We start from the raw sequence: 26,530 nt of genomic DNA, 5'->3' as shown, positions 1-26,530 counted from the left end.
CCTCCGGATGGAGAGCCCACTCCCCTAGATGGAGATCGTGTCTGCTGAGGAAGTCCGCTTCCCAGTTATCTACTCCTGGAATTAAGTTTGCTGACAGCGCCAATGCATGCTTTTCTGCCCAGAGGATGATTCTTGTTACCTCTGCCATCGCAGCTCTGCTCTTTGTTCCGCCCTGTCGGTTTATGTAAGCCACTGTTGTCACATTGTCCGACTGCACTTGAATGGCCCGATTTCTCAGTAGATGGGCCGCTTGGAGGAGACCGTTGTAGACGGCTCTTAGTTCCAGAATGTTTATCGGCAGGCCGGCTACCAGACTTGACCACCTTCCTTGGAAGGTCTCCCCTTGAGTGACTGCACCCCAGCCCCGGAGACTTGCATCCGTGGTTAGATAGATCCAGTCCTGAATCCCGAACCTGCGGCCCTCCAGAAGGTGAGATAATTGCAGCCACCAGAGGAGTGAAATCTTGGCCCTTGGCGACAGACGAAGTTTCCGGTGCATGTGTAGAAGGGATCCCGACCACTTGTCTAGGAGATCCAGTTGGAAGGACCGAGCGTGAAACCTCCCGTACTGCAGAGCCTTGTACGAGGCCACCATCTTCCCCAGAAGGTGAATGCACTGATGAATTGACACCCGGGCTGGCTTCAAGACATCCCAGACCATCGTTTGAATCACCAACGCCTTTTCCACTGGGAGAAACACCATCTGCACTTCCAATTGTGACTTTGGAAGATTCAGGATCCAACCATGTTTTCTGAGAAGCTGAGTAGTGAGTGTTATGGACTGTAACAACTTCTCTGTGGACGATGCCTTTTTATCAGCAGATCGTCCAGATATGGAATTATGTTCACCCCCTGTCTGCGGAGGAGAATCATCATTTCCGCCATCACCTTGGTGAATACCCTCGGTGCTCTGGAGAGACCGAATGGGAGGGCCTGGAACTGAAAGTGACAGTCCAACAGTGCAAATCGCAGATAAGCTTGATTCGGCAGCCAAATAAAAATATGGAGGTACGCATCCTTGATATCCAGGGATACTAGGAATTCGCCCTCCTCCAGACCTGATATCACCGCCCTTAGGGACTCCATTTTGAACTTGAACTCCCTTAGAAAGGGGTTTAGTGATTTTAAGTTCAGAATGGGCCTGACCGAACCATCCGGTTTTGGTACCACGAAAAGGTTCGAATGGTAACCTTTGTTCTGCATGTGAGGTGGTACTAGCACAAAGACCTGTGCCTCCACCAACTTCTGGACAGCTTCTTGCAGGACAGTCCTGTCTGCCGGCAGAGCTGGCAAGCCTGATTTGAAAAATCGGTGAGGAGGGAGATTTTGAAATTCCAGCCTGTACCCCTGGGACACAATATCTTGCATCCAAGGGTCCAGGCCGGACGACACCCAGACATGACTGAAATGTCTGAGTCTCGCTCCCACCGGCCCCACCTCCAGGGCGTGCAGTCCACCGTCATGCGGAGGACTTTGGTGTACCTGAAGCAGGTTTCTGTTCCTGGGAACCTGCAGCCGCAGGTTTCTTGAACCTGGGCCGACCTCCCCGAAAGAAGGTGTTGAACGGCTTTGCCTTTCTCGGCTTGTTAGACCGAAAGGACTGTGGCGTAAAGGGTTTCTTCAGAGCAGGTGTAGCTGAGGGAAGGAAGGGTGACTTACCAGCCGTAGTGGTGGAGATCCACTCATCTAACGCTTCCCCAAAGAGAGCCTGACCTGTGTAGGGTAGGGTCTCCACACTTCTCCTGGATTCCCCGTCGGCAGACCACTGGCGCAACCACAGCCCTTGATGAGCTGATACTGACATGGAGGATATCCCCGCAGCCATGGAACCCAGGTCCTTCATGGATTCTGCCAGAAATCCTGCTGAATCCTGAATGTTACGTAAAAACAATTCTACATCACATTTCTCCATAGTATCCAAATCCTCAAGTAACGTGCTTGACCACTTTACTATAGCTTTGGCAATCCAAGCACTGGCAATAGTGGGATGTAGTATTACCCCAGAAGCTGTGTACATGGATTTGAGCGTATTATCAATTTTACGATCAGCCGGCTCTTTCAAGGCGGTAGATCCTGGAACAGGTAAAATCACCTTTTTTGAGAGTCTGGATACTGACGCGTCAACAATAGGCCGGTTTTCCTATCCTCTACTGGGAAAGGAAGCGCTACCAGAACCCATTTAGGTATCTGGAATTTTTTATCCGGGTTTTCACAAGCCTTTTCAAATATAGCATTTAATTCCTTTGTAGGTTAGCGAGGCTTTCTTATTTTCAGAGAAGTAAATCTCCTCAACCTGCTCGGGTGTTGTATCAGCAATATTTAACACATCCCTAATAGCCTCTATCTTCAACTGTACCCGTTTTGTAAGTGATGCAGCCCCCCGCAACATATCTCCGTCACTGTCTGTAGTATCAGAGTTGGTATCGGTATCATCCTGCATGATCTGAGCAAGAGCACGTTTATGGGAATATGCAGCGGGGAGCCCTGATGTACCAGAACTCGGCCAGACTGCCATAGAGTTCTGTAAAGCCTGAGTTACAGATTCATTATTTGCAACACTATTTGAAATCTGAGAAATCATAGATTTGATAGAGGATAACCATTCGGGCTCCCTTGCTGGAATCTGTGCTAAACCAGTGCAATCCTGATTACATGGAATGGGATCATCCTGAGAGGACATATCCTCTGCAGCATATGACACAGAGTCCCTGGACATTGCTTAATGGAGACCACAGACACTCCACACACACATACACAGTACACACACACACACACACACACACACACACACACACACACACACACACACACACACACACACACACACACACACACGGGAGGGCAGACAGAGTTTCACCCCCAAGAATGGCAAGAGAGACCCAAAGTTTGAAGCCAACCCACACACAGCTTTTAATATAAAGGGAGACCCCCTATCAGCGCTGACTGTGCACCTTAATAGGTTACAGTACACAGTTGTTTTGCAGCCTCCCCCCCTTCTACAACCCCCTGGTACCGTGATAGATAACTGGAGTTGCTGTGGAGGGACCTGCTCTACACAGACAGAGCTGTGCAGGTAGGAAAATGGCGCTGAAACGCTGCTGGGTCTGCTGAGGAGAAGCTCCACCCCCAAAATGGCGCTGTCTTCCCTCGCTTCACAGGATTATACTGGCCTGAGGATTGATGCTGGCTGAGATCCTGGGACCGCGACAGGCTGTGTGACCTGTGTAGGGTATAGGCGCTGGCTCAGGGCGCCCCTCACAGCGCCGCACTATGTACCGCTGAGCCTCCAGAACGCAGTTAATACTGTGCACTTACCCTGATGCCGCCATCTTCACACCGGCCCCCCGCTTGCTTGGGGGGGCGTGACTCACTCGACACAATCTTCAGCTCTGTAAGGGGGTGGCGGCATGCTGCTGGGGTGAGCGATCCCCTGCGGCGGGGAACGATCTATCCCCTCGGAGTTCAGTGTCCAGTCAAAGGAGACAGTGGCTCAGACCCTGCAGGGCGGATACTGCCCCCCCCCTCCCCTCAGTCACTCGATGCAGGGAGGCTGTTGCCAGCAGCCTCCCTGTAAAATAACACATTTCTAAAACTAAACTTTACTAAGGAAACTCTGGAGAGCTCCCCTAGCTGTGACCGGCTCCTCTGGGCACATTTTCTAAACTGAGTCTGGTAGGAGGGGCATAGAGGGAGGAGCCAGCCCGCACTCTCAAACTCTTAAAGTGCCAATGGCTCCTGGTGGACCCGTCTATACCACATGGTACTAATATGGACCCCAGCATCCTCTAGGACGTAAGAGAAACTGAGAAACTGCAGTCCCGGCAGAGGGGCAGTGACTTATGATACAATAATATGCTAATCACTTCACATGCAAATATGGGCCAATCGCAGTATTTTCCCAGTGAGGAGGCGGGGCCTAATGACATGATTAGCCTGGACCTGCCCCCGTCCACCTGCCTTTTGTCTCTGGGCATCTCCGGGAGAGGAGATTAGTAAAGTAGGTAAGGGTGGAGCTGCAATATTACCAAAGGAGAGAGGTCCAGCTCTGTAATAGAAATTAGCAAATGGGGAGAGGTAGTAAAAATGCTGATCTATGAGGTGGAAGGGGGTAATAGCGCTGACATGTGTGGTGGAAGGGGGTAATAGTGCTTACATGTGGACAGGAAGGGGATAATAGTGCAGACATGTGGAATGGAAGGGGTTGCTTACATGTGGGTTGGAAGGGGGAAATAGTGCTAACATGTGACGTGAAAGGGGGTAATAGTGCTGACATGTGGTATGGAAGGGGGTAATAGTGTTTACATGTTGGGTGGAAGGAGGGCTGACCTAGTACATGACATATGTACATAGTACATGACATACGCCCCCCAGCAGTGCCAGATACACATATGCCCCCCGCAGTGCCAGATACATAAATGCCCCCAGCAGTGCTGTGCCAGATACATGTTATATGCCCCCAGCAGTGCAGTGCCAGATACACATTATATGCCCCCAGCAGTGCAGTGCCAGATACACATTACAGTATATGCCCCCACAGTGCCAGATACACATTATATGCCCCCACAGTGGCAGGTACACATTATATGCCCCCACAGTGCCAGATACACATGATATGCCCCCACAGTGCCATATACACATAATATACAACCATAGTGACATATACACGTGCCCCTACAGTGCCAGATCAGGGCCGTAACTACGTGTGTGCCAAGGGGGCTTGGCACACAGCGCAGTTGCCCTGGGGGCGCACGGCCATCGGCATGTAATGAGTCAAATTGACTCATTACATGCCGCCTCTGAACTGCGCCGTGCGCCGCACTGTGAAGAGAGAAGACAGGAGCGCCGGGCAGCGGAGGAGGAGGGAGGGGGAGCAGAGAGCCGCAGCAGCGCTATTTGATTGGTAGTAAGCATCCACAGCAGCGCCTGGCAGCCAATACAGAAGGAGAGGGGGATGCTGCAGCGGCGCTTACTACCAATCAAATAGCGCTGCTGCGGCTCTCTGCTCCCCCTCCCTCCTCCTCCTTCTCACCTGCCTGCACCGAGAGGAAGCTGCACGAGGAGCCTGTCAGCGGGGAGAAGGTAAGTATGTCTCTCTCTCTCTCTCTCTCTCTCTCTCGGACACCGTCTGCTGCAATGTGTAAAAAGGGGTCCCATCTGCCGCAATGTGTAAAAAGGGGTCCCATCTGCCGCAATGTGTAAAAAAAGGGGTCCTGACTGCCGCAATGTGTATAAAGGGGGCCTGGCTGCCGTAATGTGTAAAAAGGGGTCCCGTCTGCCGCAATGTGTAAAAAGTGGTCCTGTCTGCCGCAATGTGTAAAAAGTGGTCCTGTCTGCCGCAATGTGTAAAAAGTAGAGATGAGCGGGTTCAGTTCCTCGGAATCCGAACCCGCCCGAACTTCATTTTCTTTTACACGGGGCCGAGCGACTCGGATCTTCCCGCCTTGCTCGGTTAACCCGAGCGCGCCCGAACGTCATCATCCCGCTGTCGGATTCTCGCGAGGCTCGGATTCTATCGCGAGACTCGGATTCTATATAAGGAGCCGCGCGTCGCCGCCATTTTCACACGTGCATTGAGATTCATAGGGAGAGGACGTGGCTGGCGTCCTCTCCGTTTATAGAGAAGAGAGTGAGACTAGAGTAGAGAGAGACACAGTAGTAATTTTGGGGAGCATTAGGAGGAGTACTACTACTTGCTGAAGTGATAGATAGTGTGACTGTATATCTGACTTGTGGGGGAGACACTGACAGTGGGGAGCAGTTATGGGCCCTACTCACTGGCCGAGGTGCCCGACGGCCAATACGGCCGACGAGCGACCCGGCGGCGGCGGGGGGGGCAGTGACGGGGGGAGTGAAGCTTCTTCACTCCCCCCGTCACCCGGCTCCATAGACGTGCAGGCAAATATGGACGAGATCGTCCATATTGGCCTGCATGCACAGCCGACAGGAGACCAGCGATGAACGAGCGCGGGGACGCGCATCGTTCATCGCTTAAGTCTCCACACTGAAAGATATGAACGAGATCTCGTTCATTTATGAACGAGATCGTTCATATCTTTCAAAATATCGGCCAGTGTGTAGGGCCCTTTAGAGTCTGAGAGCAGGACTCAGGAGTACATATAACGTACAGTGCACACTTTTGCTGCCAGAGTGCCACACTGCCATTGTGACCACACTGACCACCAGTATATATTGTGATTGTCTGCTTAGGAGTACTACTTGCAAGTTGCTGATAGTGTGACCAGTGACCTGACCACCAGTTTAATAATCACCACCAGTTTAATATATATATATATATATATATATAATTGTATATAATATATATATAATATTGTATACCACCTACCCGTGGTTTTTTTTTCTTTCTTCTTTATACATACTACTATAGTAGCTTACTGTAGCAGTCTGCGGTGCTGCTGAGCTGACAGTGTCCAGCAGGTCCGTCATCAGTCATTACATAATAAATATATATACCTGTCCGGCTGCAGTACTAGTGATATTATATATATATATATATATATATATATATATATATTGATTTCATCTCATTATCATCCAGTCTATATTAGCAGCAGACACAGTACGGTAGTCCACGGCTGTAGCTACCTCTGTGTCGGCAGTCGCTCATCCATCCATCTCCATTGTTTACCTGAGGTGCCTTTTAGTTGTGCCTATTAAAATATGGAGAACAAAAATGTTGAGGTTCCAAAATTAGGGAAAGATCAAGATCCACTTCCACCTCGTGCTGAAGCTGCTGCCACTAGTCATGGCCGAGACGATGAAATGCCAGCAACGTCGTCTGCCAAGGCCGATGCCCAATGTCATAGTACAGAGCATGTAAAATCCAAAACACCAAATATCAGTAAAAAAAGGACTCCAAAATCTAAAATAAAATTGTCGGAGGAGAAGCGTAAACTTGCCAATATGCCATTTACCACACGGAGTGGCAAGGAACGGCTGAGGCCCTGGCCTATGTTCATGGCTAGTGGTTCAGCTTCACATGAGGATGGAAGCACTCAGCCTCTCGCTAGAAAAATGAAAAGACTCAAGCTGGCAAAAGCAGTAGCACCGCAAAGAACTGTGCGTTCTTCGAAATCCCAAATCCACAAGGAGAGTCCAATTGTGTCGGTTGCGATGCCTGACCTTCCCAACACTGGACGTGAAGAGCATGCGCCTTCCACCATTTGCACGCCCCCTGCAAGTGCTGGAAGGAGCACCCGCAGTCCAGTTCCTGATAGTCAGATTGAAGATGTCAGTGTTGAAGTACACCAGGATGAGGAGGATATGGGTGTTGCTGGCGCTGGGGAGGAAATTGACCAGGAGGATTCTGATGGTGAGGTGGTTTGTTTAAGTCAGGCACCCGGGGAGACACCTGTTGTCCGTGGGAGGAATATGGCCATTGACATGCCTGGTGAAAATACCCAAAAATCAGCTCTTCGGTGTGGAAGTATTTCAACAGAAATGCGGACAACAGGTGTCAAGCCGTGTGTTGCCTTTGTCAAGCTGTAATAAGTAGGGTTAAGGACGTTAACCACCTCGGAACATCCTCCCTTATACGTCACCTGCAGCGCATTCATAATAAGTCAGTGACAAGTTCAAAAACTTTGGGTGACAGCTGAAGCAGTCCACTGACCAGTAAATCCCTTCCTCTTGTAACCAAGCTCACGCAAACCACCCCACCAACTCCCTCAGTGTCAATTTCCTCCTTCCCCAGGAATGCCAATAGTCCTGCAGGCCATGTCACTGGCAATTCTGACGATTCCTCTCCTGCCTGGGATTCCTCCGATGCATCTTTGCGTGTAACGCCTACTGCTGCTGGCGCTGCTGTTGTTGCTGCTGGGAGTCGATGGTCATCCAGGAGGGGAAGTCGTAAGCCCACTTGTACTACTTCCAGTAAGCAATTGACTGTCCAACAGTCCTTTGCGAGGAAGATGAAATATCACAGCAGTCATCCTGTTGCAAAGCGGATAACTGAGGCCTTGACAACTATGTTGGTGTTAGACGTGCGTCCGGTATCCGCCGTTAGTTCAGAGGGAACTAGACAATTTCTTGAGGTAATGTGCCCCCGTTACCAAATACCATCTAGGTTCCACTTCTCTAGGCAGGCGATACCGAGAATGTACACGGACGTCAGAAAAAGACTCACCAGTGTCCTAAAAAATGCAGTTGTACCCAATGTCCACTTAACCACGGACATGTGGACAAGTGGAGCAGGGCAGGGTCAGGACTATATGACTGTGACAGCCCACTGGGTAGATGTATGGACTCCCGCCGCAAGAACAGCAGCGGCGGCACCAGTAGCAGCATCTCGCAAACGCCAACTCTTTCCTAGGCAGGCTACGCTTTGTATCACCGGTTTCCAGAATACGCACACAGCTGAAAACCTCTTACGGCAACTGAGGAAGATCATCGCGGAATGGCTTACCCCAATTGGACTCTCCTGTGGATTTGTGGCATCGGACAACGCCAGCAATATTGTGTGTGCATTAAATATGGGCAAATTCCAGCACGTCCAATGTTTTGCACATACCTTGAATTTGGTGGTGCAGAATTTTTTAAAAAACGACAGGGGCGTGCAAGAGATGCTGTCGGTGGCCAGAAGAATTGCGGGACACTTTCGGCGTACAGGCACCACGTACAGAAGACTGGAGCAACACCAAAAACGCCTGAACCTGCCCTGCCATCATCTGAAGCAAGAAGTGGTAACGAGGTGGAATTCAACCCTATATATGCTTCAGAGGTTGGAGGAGCAGCAAAAGGCCATTCAAGCCTATACAATTCAGCACGATATAGGAGGTGGAATGCACCTGTCTCAAGCGCAGTGGAGAATGATTTCAACGTTGTGCAAGGTTCTGATGCCCTTTGAACTTGCCACACGTGAAGTCAGTTCAGACACTGCCAGCCTGAGTCAGGTCATTCCCCTCATCAGGCTTTTGCAGAAGAAGCTGGAGACATTGAAGGAGGAGCTAACACGGAGCGATTCCGCTAGGCATGTGGGACTTGTGGATGGAGCCCTTAATTCGCTTAACAAGGATTCACGGGTGGTCAATCTGTTGAAATCAGAGCACTACATTTTGGCCACCGTGCTCGATCCTAGATTTAAAACCTACCTTGGATCTCTCTTTCCGGCAGACACAAGTCTGCTGGGGTTCAAAGACCTGCTGGTGAGAAAATTGTCAAGTCAAGCGGAACGCGACCTGTCAACATACCCTCCTTCACATTCTCCCGCAACTGGGGGTGCAAGGAAAAGGCTCAGAATTCCGAGCCCACCCGCTGGCGGTGATGCAGGGCAGTCTGGAGCGACTGCTGATGCTGACATCTGGTCCGTACTGAAGGACCTGACAACGATTACGGACATGTCGTTTACTGTCACTGCATATGATTCTCTCCCCATTGAAATAATGGTGGAGGATTATATGAGTGACCGCATCCAAGTAGGCACGTCACACAGTCCGTACTTATACTGGCAGGAAAAAGAGGCAATTTGGAGGCCCTTGCACAAACTGGCTTTATTCTACCTAAGTTGCCCTCCCACAAGTGTGTACTCCGAAAGAGTGTTTAGTGCCGCCGCTCACCTTGTCAGCAATCGGCGTACGAGGTTACTTCCAGAAAATGTGGAGAAGATGATGTTCATTAAAATGAATTATAATCAATTCCTCCGTGGAGACATTGACCAGCAGCAATTGCCTCCACAAAGTACACAGGGAGCTGAGATGGTGGATTCCAGTGGGGACGAATTGATAATCTGTGAGGAGGGGGATGTACACAGTGATATATCGGAGGATGATGATGAGGTGGACATCTTGCCTCTGTAGAGCCAGTTTGTGCAAGGAGAGATTAATTGCTTCTTTTTTGGTGGGGGTCCAAACCAACCCGTCATTTCAGTCACAGTCGTGTGGCAGACCCTGTCACTGAAATGATGGGTTGGTTAAAGTGTGCATTTCCTGTTTATACAACATAAGGGTGGGTGGGAGGGCCCAAGGACAATTCCATCTTGCACCTCTTTTTTCTTTAATTTTTCTTTGCGTCATGTGCTGTTTGTGGAGTATTTTTTTGAAGGGCCATCCTGCGTGACACTGCAGTGCCACTCCTAGATGGGCCCAGTGTTTGTGTCGGCCACTAGGGTCGCTTATCTTACTCACACAGCTACCTCATTGCGCCTCTTTTTTTCTTTGCGTCATGTGCTGTTTGGGGAGTGTTTTTTGGAAGGGCCATCCTGCGTGACACTGCAGTGCCACTCCTAGATGGGCCAGGTGTTTGTGTCGGCCACTAGGGTCGCTTATCTTACTCACACAGCTACCTCATTGCGCCTCTTTTTTTCTTTGCGTCATGTGCTGTTTGGGGAGTGTTTTTTGGAAGGGCCATCCTGCGTGACACTGCAGTGCCACTCCTAGATGGGCCAGGTGTTTGTGTCGGCCACTAGGGTCGCTTATCTTACTCACACAGCTACCTCATTGCGCCTCTTTTTTCTTTGCGTCATGTGCTGTTTGGGGAGTGTTTTTTGGAAGGGCCATCCTGCGTGACACTGCAGTGCCACTCCTAGATGGGCCAGGTGTTTGTGTCGGCCACTAGGGTCGCTTATCTTACTCACACAACTACCTCATTGCGCCTCTTTTTTTCTTTGCGTCATGTGCTGTTTGGGGAGTGTTTTTTGGAAGGGCCATCCTGCTTGACACTGCAGTGCCACTCCTAGATGGGCCCGGTGTTTGTGTCGGCCACTAGGGTCGCTTATCTTACTCACACAGCTACCTCATTGCGCCTCTTTTTTTCTTTGCGTCATGTGCTGTTTGGGGAGTGTTTTTTGGAAGGGCCATCCTGCGTGACACTGCAGTGCCACTCCTAGATGGGCCCGGTGTTTGTGTCGGCCACTAGGATCGCTTATCTTACTCACACAGCTACCTCATTGCGCCTCTTTTTTTCTTTGCGTCATGTGCTGTTTGGGGAGTGTTTTTTGGAAGGGCCATCCTGCATGACACTGCAGTGCCACTCCTAGATGGGCCAGGTGTTTGTGTCGGCCACTAGGGTCGCTTATCTTACTCACACAGCTACCTCATTGCGCCTCTTTTTTTCTTTGCGTCATGTGCTGTTTGGGGAGTGTTTTTTGGAAGGGCCATCCTGCGTGACACTGCAGTGCCACTCCTAGATGGGCCAGGTGTTTGTGTCGGCCACTAGGGTCGCTTATCTTACTCACACAGCTACCTCATTGTGCCTCTTTTTTTCTTTGCGTCATGTGCTGTTTGGGGAGTGTTTTTTGGAAGGGCCATCCTGCGTGACACTGCAGTGCCACTCCTAGATGGGCCAGGTGTTTGTGTCGGCCACTAGGGTCGCTTATCTTACTCACACAGCTACCTCATTGCGCCTCTTTTTTTCTTTGCGTCATGTGCTGTTTGGGGAGTGTGTTTTGGAAGGGCCATCCTGCGTGACACTGCAGTGCCACTCCTAGATGGGCCAGGTGTTTGTGTAGGCCACTAGGGTCGCTTAGCTTAGTCATCCAGCGACCTCGGTGCAAATTTTAGGACTAAAAATAATATTGTGAGGTGTGAGGTATTCAGAATAGACTGAAAATGATTGGAAATTATGGTTTTTGAGGTTAATAATACTTTGGGATCAAAATGACCCCCAAATTCTATGATTTAAGCTGTTTCTTAGTGTTTTTTGAAAAAAACACCCGAATCCAAAACACACCCGAATCCGACAAAAAAAATTCGGTGAGGTTTTGCCAAAACGCGGTTGAACCCAAAACACGGCCGCGGAACCGAACCCAAAACCAAAACACAAAACCCCAAAAACCCAAAAATTACCATCTCTAGTAAAAAGTGGTCCTGTCTGCCGCAATGTGTAAAAAGGGGTCCCGGCTGCCGCAATGTATAAAAAGTGGTCCTGTCTGCCGCAATGTGTAAAAAGTGGTCCTGGCTGCCGTAATGTGTAAAAAGGGGGACTGGCTGCCGCAATGTGTAAAAAGGGGGATGCTGTCTGCTGTAATGTATAAAAGGGGCTCTACCTGGTGTAGTGGCGCTACTGTGCAGCATAATTTGAATAATGGAGACTACTGTGCACCGTAGTATGAATTGCTATTATTTTGTTGCCACGCCCCTTCCCGTGAAGCCACGCCCCTATATATTTTTTGCGCGCCTATCTTGTACGGGGGGGGGGGGGGCACCAATGTTGGTTCTTGCACACAGCGCTAAAATGCCTAGTTACGGCACTGTGCCAGATACACATGATATGCCCTCACAGTGCCATATACACATAATATACAACCACAGTGACATATACACGTGCCCCCACAGTGCCAGATACACATGATATGCCCCCACAGTGCCATATACACATAATATACAACCACAGTGCCAGATACACATGCCCCCACAGTGCCAGATACACGTGCCCCACAGTGCCAGATTCACGTGCCCCCCACAGTGCCAGATACACGTGCCAGATACACAGTGCTGTTCACTGCCACCGGTCTCTTCTGCTGCTCCTGCTGCTGTAGCCGCTGCTTCTGTGTGAGGAGACGAGAGTGCTGCGGCAGTCTCTCCTGCCCCTCAGTCCCGTCTTCGGTGGCCCCCTTCCTGAAATCAGCCGCCGGTCCGTCAGCCAGTCAAAGCTCACGGTCCGGCAGCAGCTACCGCTGCCAATCTGTGAACTCTGATTGGCTGACGGACCGGCGGCTGATTTAAAATTGCAGTCGGCTATCGTCCGTCCTTAGGAGCCGCTCCTGAGGAACATGCCTGGAGCTGGCTCTGTGGAAAGGGTCAATAGTGCTGACATGTGGCAAGAAACGAGAGATTAGTGCCAACATGTGGGGTGGAAGGGGGTAATAGTACTTACATGTGGGGTGGAAGGGGGTAATACTGCTTATATGTGGTGTAGAAGGAGGTAATAGTACTTACATGTGGCATGGAAGGGGGTGCTTACATGTGGGATGGAAGAGGGAAATAGTGCTTACATGTGGGGTGAAAGGGGGAAATGGTGCTAACATGTGGCGTGGATGGGGATAATAGTGCTGACATGTGACGTGCAAGTGGTTAATAGTGCTTACATGTGATGTGGAAAGGGGTAATAGCACTGACATGTGGCGTGGAAGGGGGTAATAGCACTGACATGTGGTGTGGAAGGGGGTAATAGCACTGACATGTGGCGTGGAAGGGGGTAATAGCACTGACATGTGGCGTGGAAGGGGGTAATAGCACTGACATGTGGTGTGGAAGGGGGTAATAGCACTGACATGTGGCATGGAAGGGGGTAATAGCACTGACATGTGGCGTGGAAGGGGGTAATAGCACTGACATGTGGCGTGGAAGGGGGTAATAGCACTGACATGTGGCGTGGAAGGGGTAATAGCACTGACATGTGGCATGGAAGGGGGTAATAGCACTGACATGTGGCGTGGAAGGGGTAATAGCACTGACATGTGGCGTGGAAGGTGTTGGTATTGTTGGCAGGTGTTATGTTTGTTAGTAGTGGTAACCAATATAGGTGTTGTAGAAGAAAGGGAAGATTTAAAAGAAAAAGATGCGTGTGGTAGGAATGAGGGCTTTATTGTATGATGACACAGTGATACAGGAAATACTTACCCCCTCCGATATCTGGACCTTCAATGTCGGGGTGCCACGGTCGATCATGTGACCGCCGGCATCCCAACTGCTGGGATACAGTATTTATTCCATAATAAATATATCTAACATCTTTCTATTGCACTGCATATTGCTAGGCTACTCTGTTAAAATTATAAAATGTACATTAATCACATTAATAAAAGAGAGAAAGGATTTATCTATGGCAGGCATTCCCAACCGCGGTCCTCAAGGCACACCAACAGTGCAGGTTTTAGTGATATCCAGGCTGCAGCACAGATGGTTAAATCAAAATAATTGACCTACTAATTAAGTCACCTGTGCTGAAGCCTAGATATCACTAAAACCTGCACTGATAGGGCTGTATCACATGCGCCGGTTTCTCCCGGATGGCAAAAAGCCGGACAAACTTTGTCCGGCTTTTTGCCATCCGGGAGAAACCGGCAGAGTCTCTCACACAAGCCGTGTGTGATGCTGTGCGCATGCGCAGCATTAGACGCGGCTTGGAAAAAAACTGTTGTGTGTGAAAGCTCCCCTTCACACACACAGTTCACTGGCTGCAAAGACGGCCTGGCGCCGGCCCGACAGCCGGACCTTCCAGTGGATAGTTCGGGCCGAAACACACGAGGCGGCTGGCGCCGGCCGGCTTTAAACCGCTGCCGTGATGTAAAGACACATGCAGCGCAATGTGTCCTCACACATGGCACGGTCCCGGCCCGGCTGCCGGGTTGCAGCCGGGTCTCACCACTGGAAGGACCGACTGCCGGGCTGGCGCCGGGCCGTCTTTGCAGCCAGTAAACTGTGTGTGTGAAGGGGAGCTTTCACACCCAACATTTTTTTCTCAAGCCGTTTCTAATGCTGCGCATGCGCACAGCATCACACACGGTTCAAAGCCGTCCTGTGTGACAGACTCTGACGGTTTCTCCCGGCCGGCAAAAGCCTGCTCGTGTGTTTTAGCCCTTAGTGTGCCTTGAGGACCGTGGTTGGGAATGCCTGATCTACATTATGTGGAGTTTTACTGTTGTTTTTGGCCTAATGTAACACCAGGATTGGGAAATAATACATTTATTATGCTGATAATTACTGCTCCAGTTTGCAGGATGCTTTATTGAATTGTATTATTTATATTACAAAAATAAATATTTATTCCCAGCAGGACAGTTACTAATTAAGGTCTCCAACTACTTGGACACACAACTGACAGGAGAGAAGGTTTCCCTGGAAAACTCCTCCTCTGATATTTCACAATGTGTTAATATCCACACGTTATAAAAGCCGCATGTTGTACAACAGTCCCAATATCAGAGGGGGAAAGTCTGCCAGAGGCACTGCCAGCATGGGAAATATGTGGCTTCCAATTGTTCTGCTACTAGGGCTGAAGATTGACGCAGGTGAGTTTGTTTTTCTAAACGCCATATTTGCTATGCAGCGCTTTTCTGAACCGCCTCGCCTTCAGGGCTTCCAGACACTGGATTTACAGGGTCAATAGACAGATAGATACTGTGGGGGGGATTCATCAAAACTTTGTGAGTCCCAACCAATTAGCTCCCGAAATTTTACAGGCTGTGTTTGAAGAATGAAGGAGCAGATTGCAGTGGCGTCAGACGAAAGTGCAGGGGGGAGGGGGGTGCCATAGGCGCGCTCTGGGGTTCAGTATGAATTACCTGCAGTCGGGATGCCAGCCGTCAGTATACTGACAGCGGCATCCTGGTCACCAGAATGCCGGCAGAGGGGCGATCGCTAGAAAGGCTCCTTAAGGGCATACTACACTCGCCACACTGCGGGCACGTTGGCTCGTTGCGCTCGGCTATATTCTCCCTCTAGGGGTGTCGTGGACATCCACAAAGGGAGAATAGCCTGTGATGCTGGTATGACGGCGGCAGGATTTAACTGCTAGTTGGGATTCCTGCGTCGGCATTGTGACCGCTAGGATCCAGACTAGCGGTATTTTAACCGCTTCCCGCGCTATGGGGGTGACAGAGTGCGCACCTGGTGTCACCAGACCCAGTGACACCTCTGGCTGATTGGTTGGTTCTTTATCTCTATCCACTTTAACGCTCTCCAAGTTTTTAGAAATGTCCCCCATGAGATAGATAGATAGATAGATAGATAGATAGATAGATAGATAGATAGATAGATAGATAGATAGATAGATAGATAGATAGATATTTTCTCCATATAGGTGACAGTTTGAGTTATACAGTCCTTGCTGACAGTGCTAGTGAACATCTTAATCCCAATTTTGCAATATAAAGCTGTTTTAGTTCTCTAGTAATAAATGTATATTTATTAATGTAACTTTATCTTCTGTCTTTGCGGCTCAATCTTCATGGTGATAATTTTTGACCTGCGAAGCCGTTAGCTCAAATTCAGTTTCAGTTTGATATTCTATTTAGCAGCTTGAGGTTAAATTATCACAAACAAAAACAGAGTACTGCCATAGAGCGCCTAAGTAAAAAAATAAATAAATAGTGTGCTCTGATTCCCCTGTGCGCTGCTGTGAGGCACTGTGTGTATGCCGTCAAATCGCAGAACAAGAAAAAACAAAAAGGGCTGCGCTCATGGGAGTGAACACCTGAAGGGGAGCTGACGTGGTTATTACTTTGAAAATTATTTATTAATATCACATTAGTAAAATAGAAATCTTAAATGGATGATAATATAAATACAGATAAAATTAGACAAATTCACTGAGTCACTGTTAGGGTAAACAACAGTAATGTCCGAGCACGTTATATTCCTCAAATGAGGAAGTTACTGATGAGGCTCAATGCTATAATAAGTAAAGGAGTTGGGTATTGTAAAAGCTTAAACATATGTTGCCGGTGTAGCTATGATAGTAACAAAGTGGGTCATTCCGAGTTGATCGCTAGCTGCCGTTGATCGATGCGTAGTGATCAGTGAAAAAAATGGCTAATCTGCGCATGTGTATGCACCGCAATGCGCACACTCGCGTTGTACTGGTACGAAGTCCTTTGTGGTTTTGCACTGGTTCTAGCGACGATTCTAATCGCACAGCCGATCGCAAGGAGATTGACAGGAAGAGGGCGTTTATGGGTGTCAACTGACCGTTTTCTGGGAGTGTTTGGAAAAATGCAGGCATGGCCGGGTATTTGCTGGGCGGGTATCTGACATCATTACCGTGTCACTCGTCGCAGCAATCATCGCACAGGATAAGTAACTACAGAAACAAAGAAAGGGTAATGTGCATATTATACTCAAACTGCACTTTGCGGGAGAAATGGCTATGTAATATTGAATAGAGCCTGTTGATACTTTACCAAGAAGAGCTGATGGATATAGTATTCAGTGGTGTGGCTAGATGTAAAACGTGCCAGTCCCGCAACTGTCTCCTGTCGGTGAAACTTGTTTGGTCCACTCACTGTTTAAATGGCTGTCCGCACAGCGGCGGTTCTCCTTAGCAGTGCCTGCTGTAGATGGTGTGGTGTGCTGTCTTGTAGCACTGTGCCTGAACAGGAGCGGAGACAGGGAATCGCACGTGCAAGTCCTGGGTGGCAGGGGACGCTGTGATGCCGCGATCCGCGGCTTCTGAGTTCAGGGCTTCCGGCTTCGGTCCACCTGCGTTCCACAGTTGTAACAGGTCACCTGACGCGTTTCTCCGCCTCCAAGGTGGGCGGTTTCATCAGAGGTATAATATGCACTAACCCTTATTACAACTAACAGCAGGCTTATGCATGCAAGAGAACTAACATCAACTAGGGTTGGTACCTAAATATTTACAAGTTCTGAGGCCCAGAACACAGTCATTATTTTTAATCATTGTTTTAATTTGTTTTTTACTTATTTTTTTTAATTGTGTATATGAATTGCTAATGGCATTCTAGCCATTTAATGTCCATTTGTTAGAAGTTTCTTACCAATAAACAAAGTTTAACATTTACAAAACCAGCAGCCGTTGATTTACGATCCCCTCCGAGCGCCCACATTACCCTTTCTTTGTTTCTGTACAGTACGGTGGATACCCAGGTCCACCATTGTGGGCAGCTAGAAGGGTGATTTGTTTCTTTATAAAGAACAGAAGTAATATTATTTACTAATTTTTCAAGTAAAAACATTTTTAATCAGCGCCCACTTTTGTCTTCGGACTTCCCCCTTTTTTTAAGTAACTACACGGCTGGTCTTATTTTGCACAAAATGTGTTTGCAGGCGCTCGGCTGCACAGGCGTTCGCACTCCTGCAAAGCAAAAATACACCCCCTCGTAGGTGGCGACTATGTGTTTGCATGGCTGCTAAAAACTGCTAGCGAGCGATCAACGCGGAATGACCCCCAATGTGTCCCAAAGACGGATACTTTCTATGTATAGATAATAACTGAGTCACAGAGAAGATCCTCTCTCTATAAATGCTGTATGAGGGTAACAGTGATAGTCAGTGTAAGTCCCAGCAATCAGACCCTCATAGCAGGTGGCAAGTATGGTGGATTTTACCTCTCCCGTGGGCTGGCGTCACAGAGCGTCCTCAGGTGAAGTCCACTAAAAGCCCACTCGTATGCTGGCAGGGGACAGGGAGATGCAACTCATCCACTAATTCTCCGGTTACAGCAGGGAGACGTTCTCTGTGCTGATGGGACGAGCCGCTCTCGTGTTTGAAAGAGAGCCGGCTTGTTGTAGCTGGGAGCTGTCTGGAAACCTCACAGTGAGCTCACTCAGTGTGATGTATTTATCTTATTATCATCCATTAAAGATTTCTATTTTACTAATGTGATATTAATAAATTATTTTTAAAGTAATAACCACGTCAGCTCTCCTTCAGGTGTTCACTCTCACTCCCATGAGCGCAGCCCTTTTTTTTTTTTTCAGGTTAAATTATATCAAAATAAACTACTGTTTACAATTGTGTAATTTCTACTTGTCTTGAAAACAGGCCCGACCTAAAATGTATTTACTGTAAGTATTTTTTTCTAAACTGTCATTTTTCAAATGCAGCCTGTAGAATGGCAGTTAGGAGCTGGTTAGTATTTTATCTCTGTCCACTTTATCACTCTTCAGGGCTTAAGGCCCATACACACTTGACGATGCACACATCGTTAACGACCGTCGTTAACGACTTCCCTTGAACTTCCCTTGAACAGCTGAGCAAACCACATGAGCATACACACTACCAACGACCAAAGACGAAAGATGAAAGACCAAAGACGAAAGATGAAAGACCAAAGACGAAAGATGAAAGACCAAAGACCAAAGACCATAGACCATTCATCGTTAAAGCATCCAAGCTGAACAGTTTATTAAAATAATGAGCTGGTGAACAGTGGCTTGGTCGTTGGTCGTTGGTCTTTCACACCATACACATTCAACGTCGTCTCTGGTCGGTAACGACCATAGTGGAAATTGAGCATACATGCTCCACAGATGAACGATGGACGTTAACGTCCCGCGGGGCCGCGCATCGTTGGTCGTTGGATGCATACACACTTGACGATATAATGAACGACGTCGTTCATGAGGGCTGAAATGAACGACATCGTTCATTTTATCGTCAAGTGTGTATGGGCCTTTAGTACTGTACATTGACCCCTTACACTGCAATGCAATGCATTCTGGGGCTTGGATATAGTGGGTAACACCAGCTTTGCTGTGTAGATAAGCTTATGGGCTTCTTTCTGCATTTTACTCTGAGAGGGATACAACAAGATCTATCCCAGCAACCCCGCCGCCAATGCGTCCCTCTACTCATGCACAGGGACCAGAGCCGGCCCTAACCAATATGATGCCCTAGGCAAGATTTTGGCTGGTGCCCTCTAGAACCACCGCTAGTTCTGCCTCAGATCTTGCACCTCTTTCCCAGAACCATCACCCCTCACCCATAGCAGTCCTTGTACCCCCTATATTTTAAATAGGAACAGTTCGCACATTTGACGCACAGCCCCAAAAGGGGCATCTTCTTGCTGGGAAGGGGCATGGCCACACAATAGTAAACCCAATTCCAATTACGCCACAACTTTATTCACAATTTATCTTGCGATAGTGTCCATAATTCATATTACATCCCACAGTAGTATCACTTTACCTTATAAACATTACTCCTCACAGTAGAGCCCCTTATTCACATTACATCACACTGAATTGCTCCTTATTCACACAATAGTAACCCCAATTCCAATTACGCCACAACTTTATTCACAATTTATCTTGCGATAGTGTCCATAATTCATATTACATCCCACAGTAGTATCACTTTACCTTATAAACATTACTCCTCACAGTAGAGCCCCTTATTCACATTACATCACACTGAATTGCTCCTTATTCACATTATACCACACCTTATTGCTATTTATTCACAATAGACAACACAGTAGTGCCCTTTCTATATGCACCGCCACATAGTAGAGCACCTTATACACATAATGCAACACATTAGTAATGCATTTATACACAATTCCACACAGTAATGCCCCTTACACATATGAGACACAATAATGTCCTTATAACATAATGCAACTTACACATTATGACAACCTTTATTAATGCCCTTTTACACATAATGTCCCTTACACATATGCAACACATTATTAATGCCCTTATACACATAATGACACACATAGTGTCCCCCACACATTTGCTGCACATTATTAGTGCCCCTATACACATAATGACACACATACAGTAGTACCCTGTTACACATATGCCGCACATTATTAATGCCCTTATACACATAATGACACACATAGTGGCCCTTTACACGTATGTTGCACATTATTGATGCATTTTTACATGACACACATAATGCTCCTTACACATATTCTGAACACTACTGCACAACCAACCCACTCACATGCACACAGCACTCACACTGCCACTAACACTGTGACCTCTGCCTCTGCTTGGATACAGATGTGTCCTCACAAATCTTGCATCAATGCTAACTTCGGGCACCTTTATTTAATGAAAATGCATCTTATTTATATTGCTATGTGGCTAGGATGCACAAGCAGCTTCTGCTGATTAAACTGATATGCAGCATGCTAATATACTGTGTGAGGCTGTATCTGCATATGAAATGCTACACACAGAATATAGGCATGCCGCATATCATTTTAATCAGCAGAAGCTGATAACGCCCCTAGGCATATCAAATGCCCTAGGCAATTGCCTAGTTTGCCTATGCCTATGGCCGGCCTTGACTCTTGGGGCTAAAACCCGGAAGTCTATTGATTGCAAAGGACAGCTCTTAACGGGAAAGCTGCCCTTTGTTTTACTAATCACATATCTAAGTACATACAGTATGTAATTAGTATGTAGGCGGTAAGTGGCAGGGAATGTAGTTAATATCCTGGCTGTTGGTAACCTGGCGGTCAGAATACTGATTCCGGGATCCCGACCACCGAGAATGCCGACAGCTGCGCCAGGGCTATTCCCACTTGTGGGTGTCTACGACACCCATTGTATCAGTTTGGATGGTCGACCATGTTAAGGTCGACAGTAATTAGGTCGGCACTATTGGTCGACACTGACGTGGTCGACATGGACATATGGTCGGCGCATGAAAATGCCGACATGGCTTTAAAAAACCCCAAAAGATTTGTTACTTTTTCATACTTTACCATCCACGTGGACTGTGATTGGGAACGGTAACCTGTGACGAGCGCAGCGGTGCAAGGGGACGCGGTACACTAATTGGGCTTCTTGGTCATGTTACGGAAAAAGTGACGCCAAACACAGTTAAAAAATACATGTCAACTTTTTCATGTGTCGACCTGTCCCGTGTTGGCCATTTTCATGTGTTGACTGTTAGTCCATATCGACCATGTCTATGTCGACCAATAGTGGTCGACCTAACGAATGTCGACCTTAACATGGTCGACCATTCATGCCAGAACCAATACCCATAGTGTGGGAATAGAACCTGTGGTGAGCTCAGCAAGTCACCAAGCCCGGAGGATGGAGAGTGCAGTGAGCCCGCAAGGGGCTTTGTAGCGCTCGCCCCGCTGACGGCATTCTGACGGCCAGGATCCTGGTGTCAGTATACTAACCTCTGGGATCCTGGCCGGCAAGAAATTAACTTCATCCCCAACCCAGTTGCGGGATGTACAGCGATGCTTAGTACATGCTGCTCACATCCTGTAACATTGCAGTAAGGAGCTGATTGGATGGCACTTTATCACTCTCCAAGGCATAGTACGATACATATCCCCCAGAGACAGCCTTAATTCCACTGCAATGGCTGTGGGCCACCTGCGATCAGAGCTGCCCGGCAGGGTTGTATCTAGGGGTCCGGCACCCCTGGCAAAGTAAGGGACTGGCGCCCCCCATATTTGAAATAGGGAAGATGCATGTGCAAAAAAGGGACATGATCTTGTGGGAAATGGGCATGACCATACAATAGTTCCCCCAATTCAAATTACTACACAGTAGTAACCCTTATACACATCATGCGCACACAGTAGCAGTTCCCTTTACACATTATGCCCACACAGTAATTCTTATAACACTGAGGAGACATCAGCAGTGCCTGGCCTCGCTGTGGAGGCAATGCCACCCAAGGCCAGGTAGTATAATAAAATAGTAGTGCAAAGAAGTGCAGTGCAGCGCACTACCCAGTGGTGAAGGTAGAAAAAAATCCTTCGGCAGGCGCACACCAAAAAATGGGTGTGGCCACATGCCACATGGGGCATGGCCAGTGAAAATGAGGGCGTGATACACATATGACCCCAATAGTGGGGGCCAGATACACATATGCCCCCACAGTGCCAGATACACATAAGCCTCCACAGTGCCAGATACACACATGCCCCCACAGTGCCAGATACACACATGCCCCCACAGTGTTAGATATGCCCCCACGGTGTTAGATATGCCACTACAGTGCCAGATACACATATGCCCACACATTGCCAGATACACATGCCCCACGGTGCTAGATATGCCCTCATAGAGCTAGATATGACCCCACAGTGCTAGATATGTCCCCACAGTGCCAGATAAGCCCCCACAGTCATATAGTCATAGTCCCCTTCCCCATCCCAGCACATAGCTATAGCCCCCACCTCCCCAAGCAATAGCTGTTGTCCCCACAGCCATAGTCTCCACCTCTCCTAACACCTCCTCCCATCACATAACAATAGTTCCCACCCCCTCCCATCACATAACAATAGTTCCCTGCCAGCATAGATAGCCATAGCCCCCCTCCCTGCACATAGCCCCTTACATCCCCAAGCACGTAGCCATAGACCCCATCCCCCTCCCATCACATAGCTGTAGTCCGCCCTTAGCACATAGTAGTAGTCTCCCCCACTCCCAGCACATACATAGCCTCCCAGTCCCCACACAACATAGACCTAGTCCCCACCCCACAACATCCCAGCACATAGCAATAGTGTCTGGCAAAACCTGCTGCGCCAAGCTGCCTGTGATGGAGGACGGAGGATCGCTCAGCAGGCAGGAGCTTGCCACATAGTAGAGCACCTTATACACATAATGCAACACATTAGTAATGCATTTATACACAATTCCACACAGTAATGCCCCTTACACATATGAGACACAATAATGTCCTTATAACATAATGCAACTTACACATTATGACAACCTTTATTAATGCCCTTTTACACATAATGTCCCTTACACATATGCAACACATTATTAATGCCCTTATACACATAATGACACACATAGTGCCCCCCACACATTTGCTGCACATTATTAGTGCCCCTATACACATAATGACACACATACAGTAGTACCCTGTTACACATATGCCGCACATTATTAATGCCCTTATACACATAATGACACACATAGTGCCCCTTACACATATGTTGCACCTTATTAATGCATTTTTACATGACACACATAATGCTCCTTACACATATTCTGAACACTACTGCACAACCAACCCACTCACATGCACACAGCACTCACACTGCCACTAACACTGTGACCTCTGCCTCTGCTTGGATACAGATGTGTCCTCACAAATCTTGCATCAATGCTAACTTCGGGCACCTTTATTTAATGAAAATGCATCTTATTTATATTGCTATGTGGCTAGGATGCACACGCAGCTTCTGCTGATTAAACTGATATGCAGCATGCCAATATACTGTGTGAGGCTGTATCTGCATATGAAATGCTACATACAGAATATAGGCATGCCGCATATCATTTTAATCAGCAGAAGCTGATAACGCCCCTAGGCATATCAAATGCCCTAGGCAATTGCCTAGTTTGCCTATGCCTATGGCCGGCCTTGACTCTTGGGGCTAAAACCCGGAAGTCTATTGATTGCAAAGGACAGCTCTTAACGGGAAGGCTGCCCTTTGTTTTACTAATCACATATCTAAGTACATACAGTATGTAATTAGTATGTAGGCGGTAAGTGACAGGGAATGTAGTTAATATCCTGGCTGTTGGTAACCTGGCGGTCAGAATACTGATTCCGGGATCCCGACCACCGAGAATGCCGACAGCTGCGCCAGGGCTATTCCCACTTGTGGGTGTCTACGACACCCATTGTATCAGTTTGGATGGTCGACCATGTTAAGGTCGACAGTAATTAGGTCGGCACTATTGGTCGACACTGACGTGGTCGACATGGACATATGGTCGGCGCATGAAAATGCCGACATGGCTTTAAAAAACCCAAAAAGATTTGTAACTTTTTCATACTTTACCATCCACGTGGACTGTGATTGGGAACGGTAACCTGTGACGAGCGCAGCGGTGCAAGGGGACGCGGTACACTAATTGGGCTTCTTGGTCATGTTACGGAAAAAGTGACGCCAAAAACAGTTAAAAAATACATGTCAACTTTTTCATGTGTCGACCTGTCCCGTGTTGGCCATTTTCATGTGTTGACTGTTAGTCCATATCGACCATGTCTATGTCGACCAATAGTGGTCGAGCTAACGAATGTCGACCTTAACATGGTCGACCATTCATGCCAGAACCAATACCCATAGTGTGGGAATAGAACCTGTGGCGAGCTCAGCAAGTCACCAAGCCCGGAGGATGGAGAGTGCAGTGAGCCCGCAAGGGGCTTTGTAGCGCTCGCCCCGCTGACGGCATTCTGACGGCCAGGATCCTGGTGTCAGTATACTAACCTCTGGGATCCTGGCCGGCAAGATATTAACTTCATCCCCAACCCAGTTGCGGGATGTACAGCGATGCTTAGTACATGCTGCTCACATCCTGTAACATTGCAGTAAGGAGCTGATTGGATGGCACTTTATCACTCTCCAAGGCATAGTACGATACATATCCCCCAGAGACAGCCTTAATTCCACTGCAATGGCTGTGGGCCACCTGCGATCAGAGCTGCCCGGCAGGGTTGTATCTAGGGGTCCGGCACCCCTGGCAAAGTAAGGGACTGGCGCCCCCCATATTTGAAATAGGGAAGATGCATGTGCAAAAAAGGGACATGATCTTGTGGGAAATGGGCATGACCATACAATAGTTCCCCCAATTCAAATTACTACACAGTAGTAACCCTTATACACATCATGCGCACACAGTAGCAGTTCCCTTTACACATTATGCCCACACAGTAATTCTTATAACACTGAGGAGACATCAGCAGTGCCTGGCCTCGCTGTGGAGGCAATGCCACCCAAGGCCAGGTAGTATAATCAAATAGTAGTGCAAAGAAGTGCAGTGCAGCGCACTACCCAGTGGTGAAGGTAGAAAAAAATCCTTCGGCAGGCGCACGCCAAAAAATGGGTGTGGCCACATGCCACATGGGGCATGGCCAGTGAAAATGAGGGCGTGATACACATATGACCCCAATAGTGGGGGCCAGATACACATATGCCCCCACAGTGCCAGATACACACATGCCCCCACAGTGCCAGATACACACATGCCCCCACAGTGTTAGATATGCCCCCACGGTGTTAGATATGCCACTACAGTGCCAGATACACATATGCCCACACATTGCCAGATACACATGCCCCACGGTGCTAGATATGCCCTCATAGAGCTAGATATGACCCCACAGTGCTAGATATGTCCCCACAGTGCCAGATAAGCCCCCACAGTCATATAGTCATAGTCCCCTTCCCCATCCCAGCACATAGCTATAGCCCCCACCTCCCCAAGCAATAGCTGTTGTCCCCACAGCCATAGTCTCCACCTCTCCTAACACCTCCTCCCATCACATAACAATAGTTCCCACCCCCTCCCATCACATAACAATAGTTCCCTGCCAGCATAGATAGCCATAGCCCCCCTCCCTGCACATAGCCCCTTGCATCCCCAAGCACGTAGCCATAGACCCCATCCCCCTCCCATCACATAGCTGTAGTCCGCCCTTAGCACATAGTAGTAGTCTCCCCCACTCCCAGCACATACATAGCCTCCCAGTCCCCACACAACATAGACCTAGTCCCCACCCCACAACATCCCAGCACATAGCAATACTGTCTGGCAATACCTGCTGCGCCAAGCTGCCTGTGATGGAGGACGGAGGATCGCTCGGCAGGCAGGAGCTTGCGCCGGTGTCCACATGAAGAAAAGAATGTAAAGAAACTGCCGGGAGCTCCCCACAGCAAAGATTGCTAGGAGTTGTAGTTTATTTTCAGTTTCTTCCCTGTAATGCATTGTGGTGCCAGGCACTGGTGCCAGCTCCTGCCTGCTGAGCGATCATCTGCCCTCCATCCCAGGCAGCTCAGCACAGCAGGTATTGCCAGACACTACAACTTAAGGGAATCCACCCATTGTCCGTGGGTGGCACCATCGGGCGGTGCCCCCTGCTCGGCTGGCACCCTTGGCGAGTGCCATCCTGGCCAATGGGTAGATACGTCCCTGCTGCCCGGCTATTGTGCCAGGTGGCCATCAGCCTGATCAGCAACACAGTCTAACCTGCTAGTCACTGTCCCTGCTTCTCTAATGGTGCTCAAAGCAGTCAGTCAGTGGTGAGTCCCTGCCCCCTGACTTCCAGACTGCTGTGAGAGGCAAACGCCACATGGGGAGCGCAAGTGCCCAGCCCAGCAC

General features: G+C 48.6%; 1 protein-coding gene across 2 annotated transcripts in view; it reads left to right on the top strand.

The window, feature by feature from the left end:
* The first annotated feature begins 14,849 nt into the window (after window positions 1-14,849).
* Window positions 14,850-26,530, top strand: part of LOC134957106 (uncharacterized) — an 80,719-nt gene continuing 69,038 nt past the window's right edge. For both annotated transcript variants that reach the window (XM_063938842.1, XM_063938841.1), the window contains exon 1: window positions 14,850-14,965. In XM_063938842.1, coding sequence (XP_063794912.1) covers window positions 14,854-14,965 — 112 coding nt within the window. In that variant the 5' untranslated portion in view covers window positions 14,850-14,853. The remainder of the gene's footprint in view (window positions 14,966-26,530) is intronic.

Source organism: Pseudophryne corroboree, chromosome 9 (genome assembly GCF_028390025.1).
Source record: "Pseudophryne corroboree isolate aPseCor3 chromosome 9, aPseCor3.hap2, whole genome shotgun sequence".
Taxonomy (NCBI): Eukaryota; Metazoa; Chordata; class Amphibia; order Anura; family Myobatrachidae; genus Pseudophryne; species Pseudophryne corroboree.
Note: the sequence above shows the minus strand (reverse complement) of the source record. Positions and strands in the feature narration are given on the sequence as shown.